Source organism: Micromesistius poutassou, assembly GCF_964030765.1.
Source record: "Micromesistius poutassou genome assembly, chromosome: 15".
NCBI lineage: Eukaryota > Metazoa > Chordata > Actinopteri > Gadiformes > Gadidae > Micromesistius > Micromesistius poutassou.
In genome coordinates, this window is record NC_140285.1 from 12215913 (window position 1) to 12232157 (window position 16245).

The 16245-nt window shown below is 42.7% G+C and overlaps 1 protein-coding gene across 4 annotated transcripts in view; it reads left to right on the plus strand.

Annotated features, from left to right (window-relative positions):
• The first annotated feature begins 3771 nt into the window (after positions 1-3771).
• The window catches only part of LOC311360062 (IQ motif and SEC7 domain-containing protein 1-like), an 84083-nt gene continuing 71609 nt past the window's right edge, over positions 3772-16245 (plus strand). For 3 of the 4 annotated variants that reach the window (XM_084480143.1, XM_084480144.1, XM_084480149.1), the window contains exons 1-2: positions 3772-4367; positions 13874-13903. In XM_084480143.1, coding sequence (XP_084336269.1) covers positions 4108-4367; positions 13874-13903 — 290 coding nt within the window. In that variant the 5' untranslated portion in view covers positions 3772-4107. Of the gene's footprint in view, positions 4368-4420; positions 6780-13873; positions 13904-16245 lie in introns of those variants that run through there. The other variant, XM_084480145.1, reaches the window with a different exon arrangement.

The window sequence follows — 16245 nt, forward strand, 5'->3', positions numbered from 1 at the left end:
TAGTCCTTTACAACATGCTTGTATGTCTTTAAATTAAGAGTTGGATGTAAAATCAATGCTTATACAGTCAGATATTCCAGAGAATGATGTAAATTGTGTAACATTTATAAACTTAAATATTTATAATATTTGAATATTTCTGTCTAATGTTTTAGATAATGGTGCATGTCAATCACAACAGTCAATCACAACTTTAACACATAGTATTTATGGAGAAACATTACAAACGTTTTAAAAGCACAGTTAAACGAGTTTTATCCGCACTGTTTCTGGAGATCAAAACCTAAAATGCTATTTTTATATTTCACAACAACACTGCTTCACACCCAGCTCGTTTGTTTCCCTGATATCTGCCCCTAAAGACCAGTAACACTGCGCATCACTCTGGTGCTCAACACACAATCTGTGAGCACTGTAAGTGGTTGTGATTCACACCGAAACACTCCCTGGGGCACCGCGTCGAAAGGTCTGACAATACTGATCAAATATTTCCCCGTCCATCTGCCTGCCCTGGTACCCTGGACGGCGCTGATGGCAGTGGAGGCTTTGGCCACTGGGCTCATTTGTATTCGCTGACACTGTGCATGGAGATGGTTGCTACTACACCGCTTTCAGGGAGTGATGTAATTGCAATGCGCAATGAGGGTGATGAATCCCAAACACAGTTACCCAGCCTTGCCTTCATTCTCTTATGTGGGAGATTTGTGTGTGTGTGTGTGTGTGGGGGGGGGGGGTTCCAAATCTGTACCTCTGAATGTTGCATTGCATTTGAAAAGCATTGTGGGTAATACACATCCCATCCTCATTGTTTCTAATATAGTTTTTCTTTCCGGACAGATTAAGACCCTACCCCTACTGACACCTGAAAAATAACATTTGTCATGAAGAAATAACCACAGGTGGAGGTGACAGCCGTGTAGATTGTTCAGTCGGCCGCTTAATAAAGAAGAAGACAGTGTGTTAAGTGTTGTGTGATAACGCCAACCACCTGGAAGAATAGCTGCTGCTTCGGAGGGGGGGGGGGGGCGGGGGAGGCTGCAATTTGCCCCCACTACATGACTATAGGACACCGGGACGGATCCAGGGCTCCTGTTCAACGACTGGATTCATGTGTGTGGGTGTGACTCACTGGGGGCAAAGGGAACATCAATGCACAGTATATGTTTGGCTCATCAGTACATTTGTCCGTCTCAAAACGAAAGTGGCGTTTCATTTATTCTTCTGAGACGTGAAGGGGAAAAGCCGGCCCGTCAAACGATCTCAATGAGAGCCATTGTGTTAGATACTAGGTAACGGAGGGAAGGTGGAGAGGGAGGTTACTAGGTACTATACCCAGCCAGTGGAGACGATCAATGAATGTGGACGGTGAGACCTGACAGGAATAGTAAAGATGCTGTTGTATCACAGCGGGACCAGGTAACACAAGCGAGACATCCTTCGCAGGACATATTACACAGAGATCTCTAGATAAATAAGGGAAAAGCTCTGTCTTTTTCCTAAACCCACTGAGATGTATAACTCATGTATTGACCTTTGTGTCTACTGTAGCAGTTTGTCATGGTTATCGCATATTAATTAAAGGAGATTGGGAAGAGGGTGGCCTCGTCTGGATAAAGGAAATCCATTTCAGAAGGATGTATTGAAAACAAAAGGTTGAATCATGGGCCATCTTAATCGAAGGCCTTTTAGAGTCTTGTTGTTTAGGAATGATAGTACAGTATCGATCATCCATGCGGTGGTGTATTTCAGTATGAAAAAACTATCCATCCTCCCTTCCTAACATAAAGGAGAATACAGTGCCTTTATCGCCTGCCGTCTTCTCTAGGCTCGTCTGCCCCTTCAGCTCCCGCAGCCAAACCGTTCTGGGAGCCAGAGGGGCTGTCATAATACTTGGCATATCCATTCAAACGTCTCCTCCCTTGGGGATTTATACGACCAAGAGCGCTTCTTCATATCGCCCCACAGCGATAGGAAGGGTTTGGTACAACTTTTAAAACGCTACGGGCTTAGCCTTGCCTAACCCCGCGCAGTCGACTGAGGGACAAGAGGCCCTCATTGATTTTAACGTATCTTTTGGGTGGAAATGCTCACAAGGGACTGCTGCAGTGCTGCAAGCATTGCCCCATTTCCCCCCCCCCCTCTGCTCTCCATCAATCGAATAACTCTTACAAGCACACACAGCACTTGTGGAGGCGGGAAGTAATGACACCAAACAAGCCAGGCCACTTAACAATGGAAGTCAGCGAGAGTCAACAGCCAGCTTGTGGTGTGGCATCTGGGATGCAGCAGCAGCACTCACACACTCCCCCCTGCTTTTATCTGGTTCAGGAGGTGCATGGAGGCCGGTCTTCTATATGGGCGGTACGATGCCTGTGTGTGTGTGTGTGTCATGTGTGTGGGTGTGTGGGTGTGTGTATATGTGTGTGTGTGTGTGTGTGTGTGTGTGTGTGTGTGTGTCATGTGTGTGTGTGGGGGGGGGGGTCATGCTCTTGGTACATCCTTGACTTCCTGCCACCAGGGATCAGGAGGAGGCGACAGGAGTAAACCTGCACTTAAGGCGCTTCCTTTGGTCCAGGTTGCATCCGTAGCACAACTGTAGAATAGAAAGTAGCAAAAATAGGAAATACCTCCCAAAACCTCCTCCCCATAAAGCAATGGGGTGACTTGGTAATCCATAGCACACACATGCCTACTCTGTGTCTCTCCAGGGCATAAAGTTTAATATCCTCACATTCAGGTACTGTTTAATCATTTGAGCAGAAAATGTTATCCAAAGGTCAGTAAATTAATACATGTCATTTAGGAGCAGGTAGAAGGTGAGGCATCCTGATCAACCAAGTCCATATCAGTCCATGACTAGGCTACTATAATGGTTTAGTTTTGCATTAAAAAATGTGTTCCAGGAGAAAGGAGCATCGTCTCTAGAAAGTGATAGTGTGTGTCTCTGATATTTCACATTGGCTTATCAAGTCTTAGATAACAGCGCCACGGTCACAGACAGCAGGACAATGTACACTGTCTCGGTCCTCGACATAAATCCTATTCCTACTCATGGCAAGTGGTGTACTTACCCTAGAGGGTCGTTGCTACATTCAATTAAGTTGTAAGATTTCAGTCAGCATGCTTAATGAGCATTATTGAGCAGCTCATTTGGGGCCATTTTCAACCTAGGGAGAGACAGAAATTGCTGAATCACATTTGCTCAAGATTTCCCTGACTTTACTCATCCACTATCATGGAAAAGACGTCACAGTCTCCCTTTTTAAAGCACGACGACGTGCAGACTTACCTGACAGGCCTCCTGCAGTAGTTGTTTATTGTTGTTTATTCCAGTGTAGTCAACATATAATTGGATCTACATTTTATTAAAACGTATTGAACCGTTAGTAGCCTAGTCCATATGCTGGGTCCTCTGACAATTTACGGGAGACAGATTAAAAAATGTTTATCTTTTAAAAATATATATATTTTACTTTCTTGTGTCTTGTCTAATTCCAGCAATAAAGTCATAGAAATGCTGAGGAGTACATGTATATATATATATATATATATATATATATATATTTATTTATTTATTTATTTATAGGACCTATTATTATTTTCTTAATGCATCGCGCATTGCAGATTCAATATTACCATGCAGCAGCGTCCAATGCTCCATCAAACTTGAAGACCACGCCCCCAAGACCTGCGAGCCAACCAGCAGCCTCTGTTTACCAAAAGTCACGCGAACAGCGTGGCGTTCAAGATAAGAAATATACTTCTGCAACGAACAACGCTCGGACTTTACCAGACCAGCGATTCCTTAGGAATAAAGTGATATATAGTCATATTTGTCGTACTTGGTTGACATGCTCCGTTGTGTGTCTATCATGCCGTTCATTTTACTTCATTTGAATGTAGTGCTTTAGTTCTGTTCTCTTTGCTTAGTGTAAATGCGGTTGCGCTGAAAGCCGGGTCAGTGTTCCCCATCCGTCAAACGAACGCTGTGGAAAACAATGGCGAGGCGTAAAGGACGTGTCCTCTCGATGTTTTGCGCCTAGACCTTATCTGGCGGCACGGCTTCTGTGATTCTACAGGGGTTTCCTACACGCTACTTATCAAACCATGGATTGCCCGACGGAAAACCCCACCAGGGCTGCGGAATATCTGAAGGAGCTGGATAACATCATTGAGACCCAGCAGGAGTTACTGGAGCGACAGAGGCATCGGATTGAGCAGCTGGAGCAGCAAGTGTCCGACTTGTGTACGGAGAACGCCTGTCTCAAGGACCAGTACCAGCGGCATCTGGCAACTTGCAGGCTGCTGCAAAGCTCCGGTAGCCTGGTCACTCTGGGATCCATCGACGAGCATGTCAACCAGGAAAAGTAAGAGATTGCGTTGCCCACATCAGTGTTTTTTTTTTTTGTAATTGGAAACGATCGTAGGTTATGGAATAAATACTTTTCGATACCACCTAGCTATTGGCAAGAAATATACATATTTGGCCAATTCAGAACAAACTGTCCCGGTTCGGTTATTGTGTCTGCCTACCGAGAGTTACAAAAAATCAGGTAGACTTGCATATCAATTGTGACACACGTTTAGTAAGAGTGCCTACGCGTAACATGGTTAGCTAATGGAGCAGATTCAAGTGTGCTTTGCAACAAATTGTTTAATGATCATCATTGACGATATGCTGTAGCCTACACACACACACACACACACACACACACACACACACACACACACACACACACACACACACACACACATTGGGGGAATGTCATTGGTGTGCAATCTTTTCTAAGTAAAATAATGTTTAGTCTGGGGCCCTGTTCAGCCAGTGGTTGAAGTCCCAGGTACGATCGATCAGGACCAGGGCTGAGTGGTGTTAACACCCACCTCCTACCCAGAGATAAGGTTTGGGATAAACATGGATTACCCTTCCTCACCCCAGCAGCTGTGTTCAAAGACCCCAGTATTCTTACCAACTACGCAGACGCTTGGCCTCTTGCAGGTGTCCGCGCGAGACCCCCTGTCCGTGCTTGACCTTTCCCCCCCCCCCAGGGCCATGTTAGTGTCATGCATATCGCTGGCAGCAAATCAATGTGGATGACTCATGGACAGTGTGTCAGTACACTTTGAGAGGGTACCAGACTGAGATTAGTGTGCACTTTAACTCTGACCTTTTTAGTGGCGGCCTGTGTACATCTCACCTTGGTGCTGTGGTAAAGTCTACGACGTGATGGTCTGGGAAACTGAGCCTCTGTCATCCGCTGCCTCTTGCCACCCCCTCTCTCTCCCCCTCCCCGGCCTTCATGGTCACACTGTCTGCACATTTTCCTGTCTTTTATAGGTCTGTCGCACTGTGAAGAGGATACCAAGCTGACTGAATTTATTTTTATGAACTTGATGAAATGTGACTATTAATCCAAGCTCAGTTTTATCAAGGCTCCCCGAGTCAGAAAAGTCACGTTAACATGTGAAGCGATTTAAAGCAATGCTACAGTCTTTATTGTACAATTCCGGAGGCTTGTAAAATAAATTGATGTAGGCGGTATTATTACCAGGCAAATCGTTACTGGCCACCTATTTGATTATCGTGACTTGAAGACCTAAAGTTACAGCTAAGTGGGACAGCAGCACTCAGTTTGTTGAACCACCTGTGTTTGTTCTTTCACCAGACACGATTTGTTTGCATAAGTGACATAATCGCTGCGGCTCGATTGAAGCACAAGGCCGGACAGCGTGTTTGTTCTTTGTTCAAGGCCAATGGCAGCAAAAACGCATCAAACCAATCCCCACGCCATCCTGTTGTCGGAGTGGCTAAAACACATCGTCGAAATGTACAGAAGGCCTTCGGCGTTCTCCTGAACGGATTGGGTAAGCGACAGCAAGGCAGTCAAACTAAACGGACCATCCCTGCGTATAAGCCATGCTGTCCTTACGCATGAAAAGTTACCTAACAAGGATATTTTAAGAAAGCAGACACCTGGTACATCACAGAAACGTGTTTTGCTGACTAAAGCTACAGTATGTCTTTGTGAATAGCCTAGTTGTATTTGTTGTTGGCAGAAACGTAGAAGGCTCAGAAGCTAAGGGTCTCCCTGTCGTTTGCTAGAAAGGAAATACGTGACTCCCAGGAGAAAACATTTGCTATGAGTTACTTTATAGGAATCTGCCAAAAATTAGGTCTATTACAAAAATTAGATTTTCAGGTGTATTTAATTTGGCAGCAGAACATTGTGATACTATTTTTCAACAGACAGCATTTATCTGGTACCAAGACAACCCAGTTCAGTTCAAAGGGAATGTATGGCAGATAAGGACTCTGAGGCCATTCAGTGCTGCTTGATGATGTCTGGCAGATTAGTAAAAACTTCTTCTAGTAAATTCTTCTTTTGGCATGCTGCTGGACATTGACTGCATTACATGGAGACCTGCGATCTTGAACTGTTTTCCAAACAAAATACTCTGCCCCTTGAAAAACAAACACAAAGAACAAAATGTCAGCGTCATCTCTGATAACACAGCTTGTATTGCCACGTCAACCGTCAGCCCATACCTCTATGGATTCTGCTGAGAGGACTTGTGGGTAACATAGTCAGGCAGGTTTTCAAACCACATGACTGCCAGTATTTCGAAACATTACGCACTGACAGAGTGGATCCATAAGCTTTTCCTATACTTGGATGCAGCTCTCCCACAGGAACTAGTTAGGCAGAATGCAGATGGACGTATAAGCAGGGTTCAGACGGCTCACTGGACCGGACTGAAATCTGCTGATGCTGACACAGGTGTGCATTTGAAGTCGTTCTTAACTTTTGCTTCCAAGGTGCTTTGTTTAAGGATTACACAAGCCAACCAAAACTACAAAAGGCCTTATGGCGTTTACAGGTTACCATACATAATTAAATTCCTCTTTGTTCAGTCTCTGGAGTCGTCTGCCATGTCAGCTCTGCACCCTCAGAGCATTTATGCTGACAATTTGCAGCTAGTATAGACAGCCCGCATAACACTTTACAGACTATGGCTTCTACTCCCCTTAGTCCACTTTGGAGTTGAGTTTTTGTAATGCAAGGCGTTGGCCAGCAAATATTGTGTGTTCGAGATGAAAACTGTCAAAATCATCCGGGGGTTTAATCTCAGGTATAAATTGGTTTATACATTTCTTGCCAAATACTTTAGTGACTGGTGGTTGCTGGAGCCACTTGTTTCTGAACTTTTGCCCTTTGAGTAGAATGGTGTGTGCAAGCACTTTCATGTCTTTATTCGTGAGGACTGGAGGAAGCTGCCAACTCCAATCCAGCATTCTGTCCAGTTCTCAGGTAACCAACAGACTGTAAATTACTTCTGGGCTGCCATTATGTTTTCTCATCTTTGTTTTCTCATCTTTGTCATCTTGTAGATGACAAAGTGCTGATGTCGTTGTTAGTTTAAATTTTCTCTCCGAAGCCTTCGTCAAGCTTCTGCAAACGGAGCAGACAGAGAGCATAACCACAAACACATCAACAAACTACAACTGACAGAAAATACAAATTATACATTTAAGTAAAAAAGACCAAAACAACAATATGGTGGTGTTGAGGGGCTGACTCTGCGTCAATTCGAGAGCCATAAGCTTAAGATGATCTTCCACACAACAATATTGTTGGATATCCATTGGCATCTGCTACTTTGCGATAATACTTGGTAATTGGATCCAACCCTTTGAACCATAATATTCATTGAAACCCATAAGAAAGTTGAAGCTCCGCTCTGGGAAATTGTACATATTGTGTTGTGGGTCTCTTGACAGGAGCAATACATTAAAGTTTGCTTTGAGATCCAGTACGCAATAATTTAAGACGTTTTCTTTTGATTGGTGAAATATTAATGAATAATCTGGCAAATCCTTTGAGAATCTCTTCTGCTAAATTTCTGTGGAATGAATGCATTTGATTGACTCATTAAAGGCAACAGAACAGGAACATATTGTATGGAGGAAGTGATGGAAATTACATAAATTTGAAATGCATGGCAACTCACAGCTAACACGTGTTGATTTACTGGGTGCAGCTATGTTTGATAAAACATATTTATTAAATTTGAAGATGCTAAGAGTAATGTCTATAAATGTTTGTTTCTTTACATGCATACCACTATTTATAAAAAAAATATATAATTTGTATCGCTGTGTATAGCACGGTACAGTGATTTTAAAAAGAGTGCTCAGTGGCTGAACAGGAGCTATTGATTAAATAATAGTTGTTATTCAGGGAACACAGTTTTGAAAAAGCAGTATTCAGCTCTAGTTGGCTTTTTAATCATGTTAATAATGTTGATAATGGCTCCTATATTATGGCAGGGTTTGGGCATCTCCCAATTTCGGAAAATCTCGATACAGATCAGAAGGAAAAGTTTGAAGATTTGTGTGACTCATGATCTGATATGCATAACAATGAACCCAAATGAGTAACAAAATGCACCACGCTGTGTCACACTGGTTTGATGATTCTTCCGAGTTCTTCCCTCTTCAGAAGTCCCCGGGAGAAGTCGTGCTGCTTTTGTCTTTTGGTTTGAATGACAGAAAGTGTCCTCACGCCTTTCGACTGCTCGTCTCACAGAACCATCCGGCGCCCTCACTCAGTCTCTTTGAATGCGGAGAGTATAGATGAACAGCTTTTAATACAACTCTCCTCCCCAAGCCAGTCACAACAGTGGCCGCTTAAGCATGGGTTTCAGGTACCCCCTTAGCTACCTGCAAGGTATAATAGCCCATGAAAGAATCCTGTTTCCTGTGATTGGTGGCGTCCACCCCTTCACACAGCGATATGCTGAACAATCTGTGTGGCCTTTTTTTTTTTTAGATTTATGACCACCGCAGGATCTCCGGACGAAAAAACCCTAATGAAATCCCACAGCTAGATTAATTTCTACTTGGGATGATTTGCAATCTGGGCCCACCTACAAATCTCCAGCAAAGGCCGAAGAAGATTTGCAACGTGCACATAAAAGACGTGCCCCCCCCCCGCACCGACAGCTGCCTCCACTGTTAATGAGCTGCACCCCTGCAGACGCTGCTTCTCTCACGGCTTCCCTCCCTGGCAGCATTTGAGAGAGAGGGATAATACAGCAGTGAAACTGTACACCCCCCCGCCCCCATCAGGGTGTTTGTATTTGCTCTTTGATGTAGCGGTAGCGTCCCCATGCTGCTAGCTAATGATGGCTCTAATGACAGCTCTTACCTCTGTCTAATGGGTGATTAGTAAAGTAAATTACGGGTAAAGGACACACCACAGGAGGGGGCGCGTGGCACCGCCAAGGAGGCTGCTATTGGCCCCCAAGCTAAGCTCTTCTAATAGTTCACTTAATTACCTTGACTTTATTTATGTTGATGTAACATATACGTTATATGTGTTCATATTTCATTAAATGGCATCCACTTTCAAAACCACTGGGTTCAGGATGACATAATCTTCCGGGCCGTCTCAATGCTATGAAAGTGTATATACTATATATATATATATATATATATATATATATATATATATATATTTTGAAAAGCTGCAAAAAAGTTGCAAAGCTTCTTGTGAAAGAGGCTTCAATAATGCCAACCTCATGCCAATTTTCTGATATAATATTCTCTTCTGTAACCTTCAAAACTCCCACGATTTAAAATGCTACAGAAAAAAATGCCTGTACAATGAATTGGTTTACATTTGGTTACTTTTGTTAATCTGCATTTTTTTTCAACATTCATCACATGCACCCGTGGTGCTACACAGTTGAACTCCTTTTTCACGATCTCCAACCATTACTTCTTGTTGCCTTCAGGCATCTCATGTTATCATGTCTAATTGTGATCCAGATGCCTAAAGGCTCTTGAAACTCATAGACTCACATATGGTCCATTCAAACAAATGACCTGTCTCCTGGTGCCCTGAAACAGCTGATGCAGCTGCTGAATCAGGGAGAATGGCTAGTGTAGTATACCTGTAGAGACACTGAAGTGGGCTTCTCTATTCTCTGCCAACCAACTTTTGTGGATGCCTGTGTGAATTTTGGTTGAGCTGCAGCAAGCTGCAAGAGTCTGTTAACATGAATGAGGAACACGCATCTCTCTCACACACAAAAGCACGCACGCATGCACATATACGAACCTTAGAGTCCTCTCACCTTCGTTAAGGAAAGTTTTTCAATTCAGATCCACACTATGGGTTTTGCGGATGGTCGATTGTAGGGGTGTAACGATATGCAAAAGTCACGATTCGGTACGTACCTCGGTTTTTAAGTCACAGTTTGGTATGTTTTTCGGTACAGCAGGGTTAAAATTGTATTTTTATTAATACTACTACTAATAAACTATTATTTTTTTAGTTGATTTGATATATAAAATTGTATCAAACAAATGCCTTACACACATGAAAAGACATTGAATACAATTGAAGATACAAGGACAAGACACTCACAGTGTGATAATCAATTTTTTTTTCTTTTTTCGGTATGCATGGACCCGTGCCAAAAAAATTTGGTACAAATACGCGTATGCAGACGCTACTAGATACTTGATCTGGGGTAGAAGGTATTTCTGTATTTTTGGTATTTCTGTATATTTATCTCATACATCTGAATCATGTAAAATAAGTCTGACCTGCTGGTAACCATAGAGAATTGGGCTTATTGCTCACCAGCGACCATGGCCTCTGTATATCTGCGGCCAGACAGGACTCTTTGAGCTGTTTTACTTTGGCCTTTACAGGGGATTTAGTGGTCTGCTCTAAATCCAAGCAATATGTTCAGGAATGCAGCCGGGCTGAAGGAGAAATTTAGGTAGTTTTTTATGTGTTGTGTATTCAGCTCACACAGTAGCTAGCGATTGGATTGTGTAACATTTTAGTGTGTGATATTTTACCTACCTCCAGAAAGAGGCCCTCCATGTCCCATAAAGCTGGTCTGCACTGTTTGTTTGTCCTAGAAAACGGCTTATATGAAAAATATGAATGAATATATGATGCATGAAAAAGAAGAGAAGTTTTTGTTGGTGATTCAAAATGGCCAAACTTGAAAGTGTTGTTTTGAATCTGATCTACATTTGTTTTAAGAGAGAGAGAGAGAGAGAGAGAGGCGGAGAGGGGGGGATGCTTCTTGTTGCTTGAAAAGAGGGAAATATTTGTTGTTGTAATCTGAGGTATTCGGTCAACATGTAAGCCTTCTATGGTATTGCAGATGTAGTGAAGCCAACGTTTTTATGCACTGGTAAGCAAAGTATCTTTTACATGCACATCGTCCACGTCCTCTGTTTGCAGGTTTCATAATGGAACAAATGATTGTATTTACTGTGGGTTAAACAGCCTTGCACAAATAAGACATTAGGTAACTTAATGCAAGCCATGCCCGTTCCTTTGCTCAGTGTATCTTTCATCCATGGAGAGTAAAACCAACCCACACACATCATTATCTCTTCTCTTAAACTCCCTCTTGCTGGTGTATTCAGACGGTGAATATACAAAAAACTTGAAGCCGTTTGCTTAGTATCACCTAGTCAGAGAAAAGCAAACAAACAACAAGACAAACTACGGTCATTTACCATAATAAAAGACGAACACAGAAATAAGCAATTGAGGAAAAAATAGCTTTTGGGTAAAGCGTTTTATTATTATGTCAGTGTGACATTTAGCACGATGGAAACCACTTCAACCAGCGCTTGACTGTGTAAACACCTCCAAGTGAAAGTATGGCCATATTGGATTTCAATGACTCCAAAACAAGGAAGGCCATCTTAAAAATAAGAATGCAGGCTAATGCACTTTCACAGCCATATCGTGTTGCAGTCCATGTTGCAGAGAGGCAGAATGATAAAGGCGGAATCAGCATTTACATTTTTTTTTTTTTTTTTGGAGGTAGCATGTGACGTGTCCCACTTCCTGTTCCAGTGGCATGCAGGATGACCTCACACCCACAGCCTCGCCGTCTTTGAACCACGGAGGTCACAGGAAGCAGATAGGGCTGCAGCGAGGGGAAAAACGAGAGAGAGACAATGACGGACCATGAAGGGGACACACACACACACACACACACACACACACACACACACACACACACACACACACACACACACACACACACACACACACACACACACACACACACACACACACACACAGTCTGTCCTTCCTGCTTCCATGAAGCAGTTTGTGGAATGTGGACAGGAAAGATAGCGGACTTACAAGATTCCAGGAAGTTTCCAGATTGAAGGTACAGCTCTGTCCCTTGAGGCTTGCTCTCCCTGTGTGGAACCACTGTGGTAGCCACCAATCACAAGGCCAATAAAAGTCGGTGTAAAATGATATGTCCAATGGGTTCTGGCATTTCATGCATTATTAAAGCAGTTTGTGGAATGCACCTCACTGCACCCCTGCAGCTGCTCTGTTGGCCAAATACACATGAGAAAGTATTTTAAGATTACACTAATTAGCATCTTGTACATTATGCAGGTCCTTCTAGAAATGTGTTTTGAAATTCAATCATTATTCTTGTTATTTTATTGCATTGCTTTTGCCGGACCAAACATTTGGGGAATGATTTATCGTTGATTCAGTTTTATTGAAGCCCTATCTATGTGGGAACAGTTGCATTCCCATAAAGAAAAGAGATTGCAGTGAAGTAATAAAGGTAAGGAAATGTTCTTGACATGGGGAATATGCTCACAGAATAACGATCTTCACATCATTTTCAATATGAACCACTTCTCTGCGGTGCAATTCCCGCCTAATCCAGAGATAAGAGACGGGAGGACATGCGAGTGATTGCCTTCCACTACAACATCATAACACGGATCTCAGGTCCCGCGGCCGTGTACCAACCTGACAGGCCGGGCAGTTTGTCATCCGTTCTTAACGGTTTGATAAAGTCTTGCTAAACACTGCGGTCATCCGCGGCCCTGTGCTGAAAGGCAGGATTTATAGGACATGGCCATCCTTGGCCTTTCTGTGCGTGAGAGGAGCTGTCCAGGGTTCTGATCAATGCTGCAAGCCCCCCCCCCCCCTCCCCGTCACTGTCAGGATGCTGAGTGATGGGCAACACTGCTCTGAACTCTGTGGGGGGGTTGCCACTGCGTTGCCTCACTGCCAGCGGCTTGTTCATTTAACAAAAGATGATCTGAGGAAAATGCTTTGGTGTGACTTTGGTCTTTTTTTTATCTAACCAGGAAGGCGTAGGATATGAGCAGATCAATACTTTCAGTAATTGCCATTGGCTGTGGGTACTGGTATGTGTGTCAATGAATCTCACCCTTCCGCTGCATTATATTGACCCAGCAGCAGTATGCTCGTCAACTCAATGAGCGGGGGTGCCTGTTTGTGTGAGCCTGCTGCTCATTAAAGCAGAGACAGAAAATATGTCTGTGGTTGTTTTGAAATGTTCTATAAAGGCCTAATATATAAATACATATATACTTTTGTTTTTAAGCTTCAAAGTGGATCACATCAGAGGCAAGGTAGAACAGCTTGGGCTGATGAGATTGGGCCAACATTATTTAACGATCATTGGGAAACTCACAGATAAGATAAAACAAAGAGCCGGTGTCTTTCCTCTGCAGTCTGAAGCTCTGTGGATGTGGATACACCAGACTACACAATGCGGAGGCATTATGAAAGGGTTGAAGTGTATGCTTTTCTAGCTGATGCAACAAAGGTTTTAAGCGGCTGTTAAGCAATACAAATGATTTGTTGTACAATTTGTATTAGAATTGTGCACAATTCTGCACAATTGTGACTGACATCATTTATATATATTTACTACCTACATAGAAAGATAAATATACATCTCTTCTGTAGGCATTTTGTGAACTACTGTATAACCTGCCTCAATGACAAGTACTTAACCAAAGCCTTTTCTTTTTTTCTTTCAGGTCTGAATGTGATGTGTCCAGAATGGTCAGGTATGTCAACATGTTAAGATTGGTCACTTCACCATCAATGTATAATGCACATGAACCATAATTGTTTCTTAACATTTGATCTACAAATTAAAATTGGACTGACAAACAAAAGGTTATGTCTGACAAGTATGATGTTAGCTATAATCTTTTCCCCTAAATGGATATCTGTGAGCTTGAAGAATGTGGAAAATTTTGCCAGGAGATACGACTGCGCCTTTGCAAATTTGTCACATTGCCTGTCCTGTACGGTATGTAAGCGTATGTTAGCATATGCAAGTGACTTTAGATTGCCAACACTCCTGTCTTTCTGTTAAAAATGTTCTTCATTCTACCTTTATGGTCAAATGTGCTGCACTCCTGTATTTCTGTTAAAAATGTTCTGTATTCTTCCTTAATGTGCTGCAGCAAACTTAACTGTGAGAGAGGTCAATTTAGCAGTTGGGGATTGCCACCACAGTGATTACTCAAACTAGACTATAGCGGAATTTATTTCTGTTTTCAAATAGTTTTTAGTTTCTTGAAACCTAGTTTAAAATAGAATCTAAATTTGGTGAACGTAATGATGATACACTGCAGGTTCAAAGTCATAACAATAGTACCCCTGGCTTGGTTTATATGCATCTTCATAATGCAAGACAGCCAGCCTGTTCAAAGTTTATTGTTAACACAAAGAGCCCTCTGGACTTCCCAGCAGCTATAGAAATACGGAATATCCCCAAAGGTTTGCTTTACTTCTGTGTGTGTGTGTGTGTGTGTGTGTGTGTGTGTGTGTGTGTGTGTGTGTGTGTGTGTGTGTGTGTGTGTGTGTGTGTGTGTGTGTGTGTGTGTGTGTGTGTGTGTGTGTGTGTGTGGGTTGGCTAACTGTTGGGGAAGTAAGAATATGTTCATACTGGAAAGGCTAATGACAGGGGAATAAACAACAGGTTTACTCTGTAATCTAAACGGGTGGCTTCATTCAGGGATTGTTAGAGCTGCATGGCTGTGAACCGGTGAGCACTAGCTAAATCGCATTAATGATCCAAATTCCTCCTTTTCTCTTGTTGTGCTTTTGTGTAATTGTTATTTAATGACTTCATGCCGACAAAATTCATTCAGTTATAACTAGCCACATGGGCAGGAAAATGTATGAATTTGTTTTATAGCCTACATAGAAAAATTGGTGGTGTTATCGACCCTGTTAATGCAGGAAACTAACGAGGGGGATAGCTGTGATTGCTCTTTTTGCAACTATCTCACCTGTTAACGGCAATGGAGGTGGGTGGGCAAAATTAATATGGTACGGTAATTTAATCGTGTCCTCATGAGTGAATTAGTTGAGTGAAAGTAAACGTCATTAAACCTTTTTGATGTTTTGTTACACATACAGCACAATGCCAATGATACCACCATTGCAACTGTTACAACCTCCACAAGTGAGATTTAAGGCTCATGGCAAGTAACATAGAAGCATTGTAAAGGGTTAGATAAGCAGCACTCTTGCAGGTTAGATTGTTGTAGAAGTGTTGTGTGACTCTTGATACTGGTTATAACACTGTATCCATGAGCCTAACTATTCATCAGTTAAAGGTGTGTGGTTTTGTATGTATTTACCTGTTTAGAATAGCTTTGACAATGTAAATGACCAGAATTGAATGGAGGCATCTAATGCAACTGTTATCCATACACTGTCTGCCTTAGAGGGCTGGAACAATACACACATGCACACTTTTTTCTTTTATTTTCCGAACATTAGTTCTCCACCACAGGGGGCAAAAGGGAGGGCAGGCCACGTTGAATTACCACAGTGCTGCTCTGGCTTTGTGACAAGGGAGGCAAACATAAATAATAAGTAATATTCTCAGCTGCACGTGGCTGTTATTTTCTCCCAACTCTCTGGGGAGAGACACAAATAGAAGGCATTATAAAACCTCCTTATTATGACAGCGGTAAACGAATGGAGAGCTTTGGCCCTCATGGCTGCTGCTGCGGCGGTGGCGGTGGTGGCGGTGGTGATGATGGTGATGATGGTGTAGGTCACACTAGCCGGACCTTGTCCAAACACGAGGGGCGATCTGCAATCAATCCCAACATGGATCCATTCGGCATCATATGCTAAAACAATGCAATAGAAATGTAGTCACATTTTATAGAACTAAACACGATTAAGTAAACCTACGTTAATTCTTGTTTATAGATTGAGGTGCAAAAGCTGTATGGATACGGGTTGAACTTCCCATCGACTTGTTTTCATTCACTGCAGTGAGGGTAGTATCCATAGCCTGCTATAAATACAGACGTAGCGTCCTTGACAGCTGTTTAAATGCAGTGAGCTGTGCCGAGTAGTGGACTCCGTCTCCGTCTCC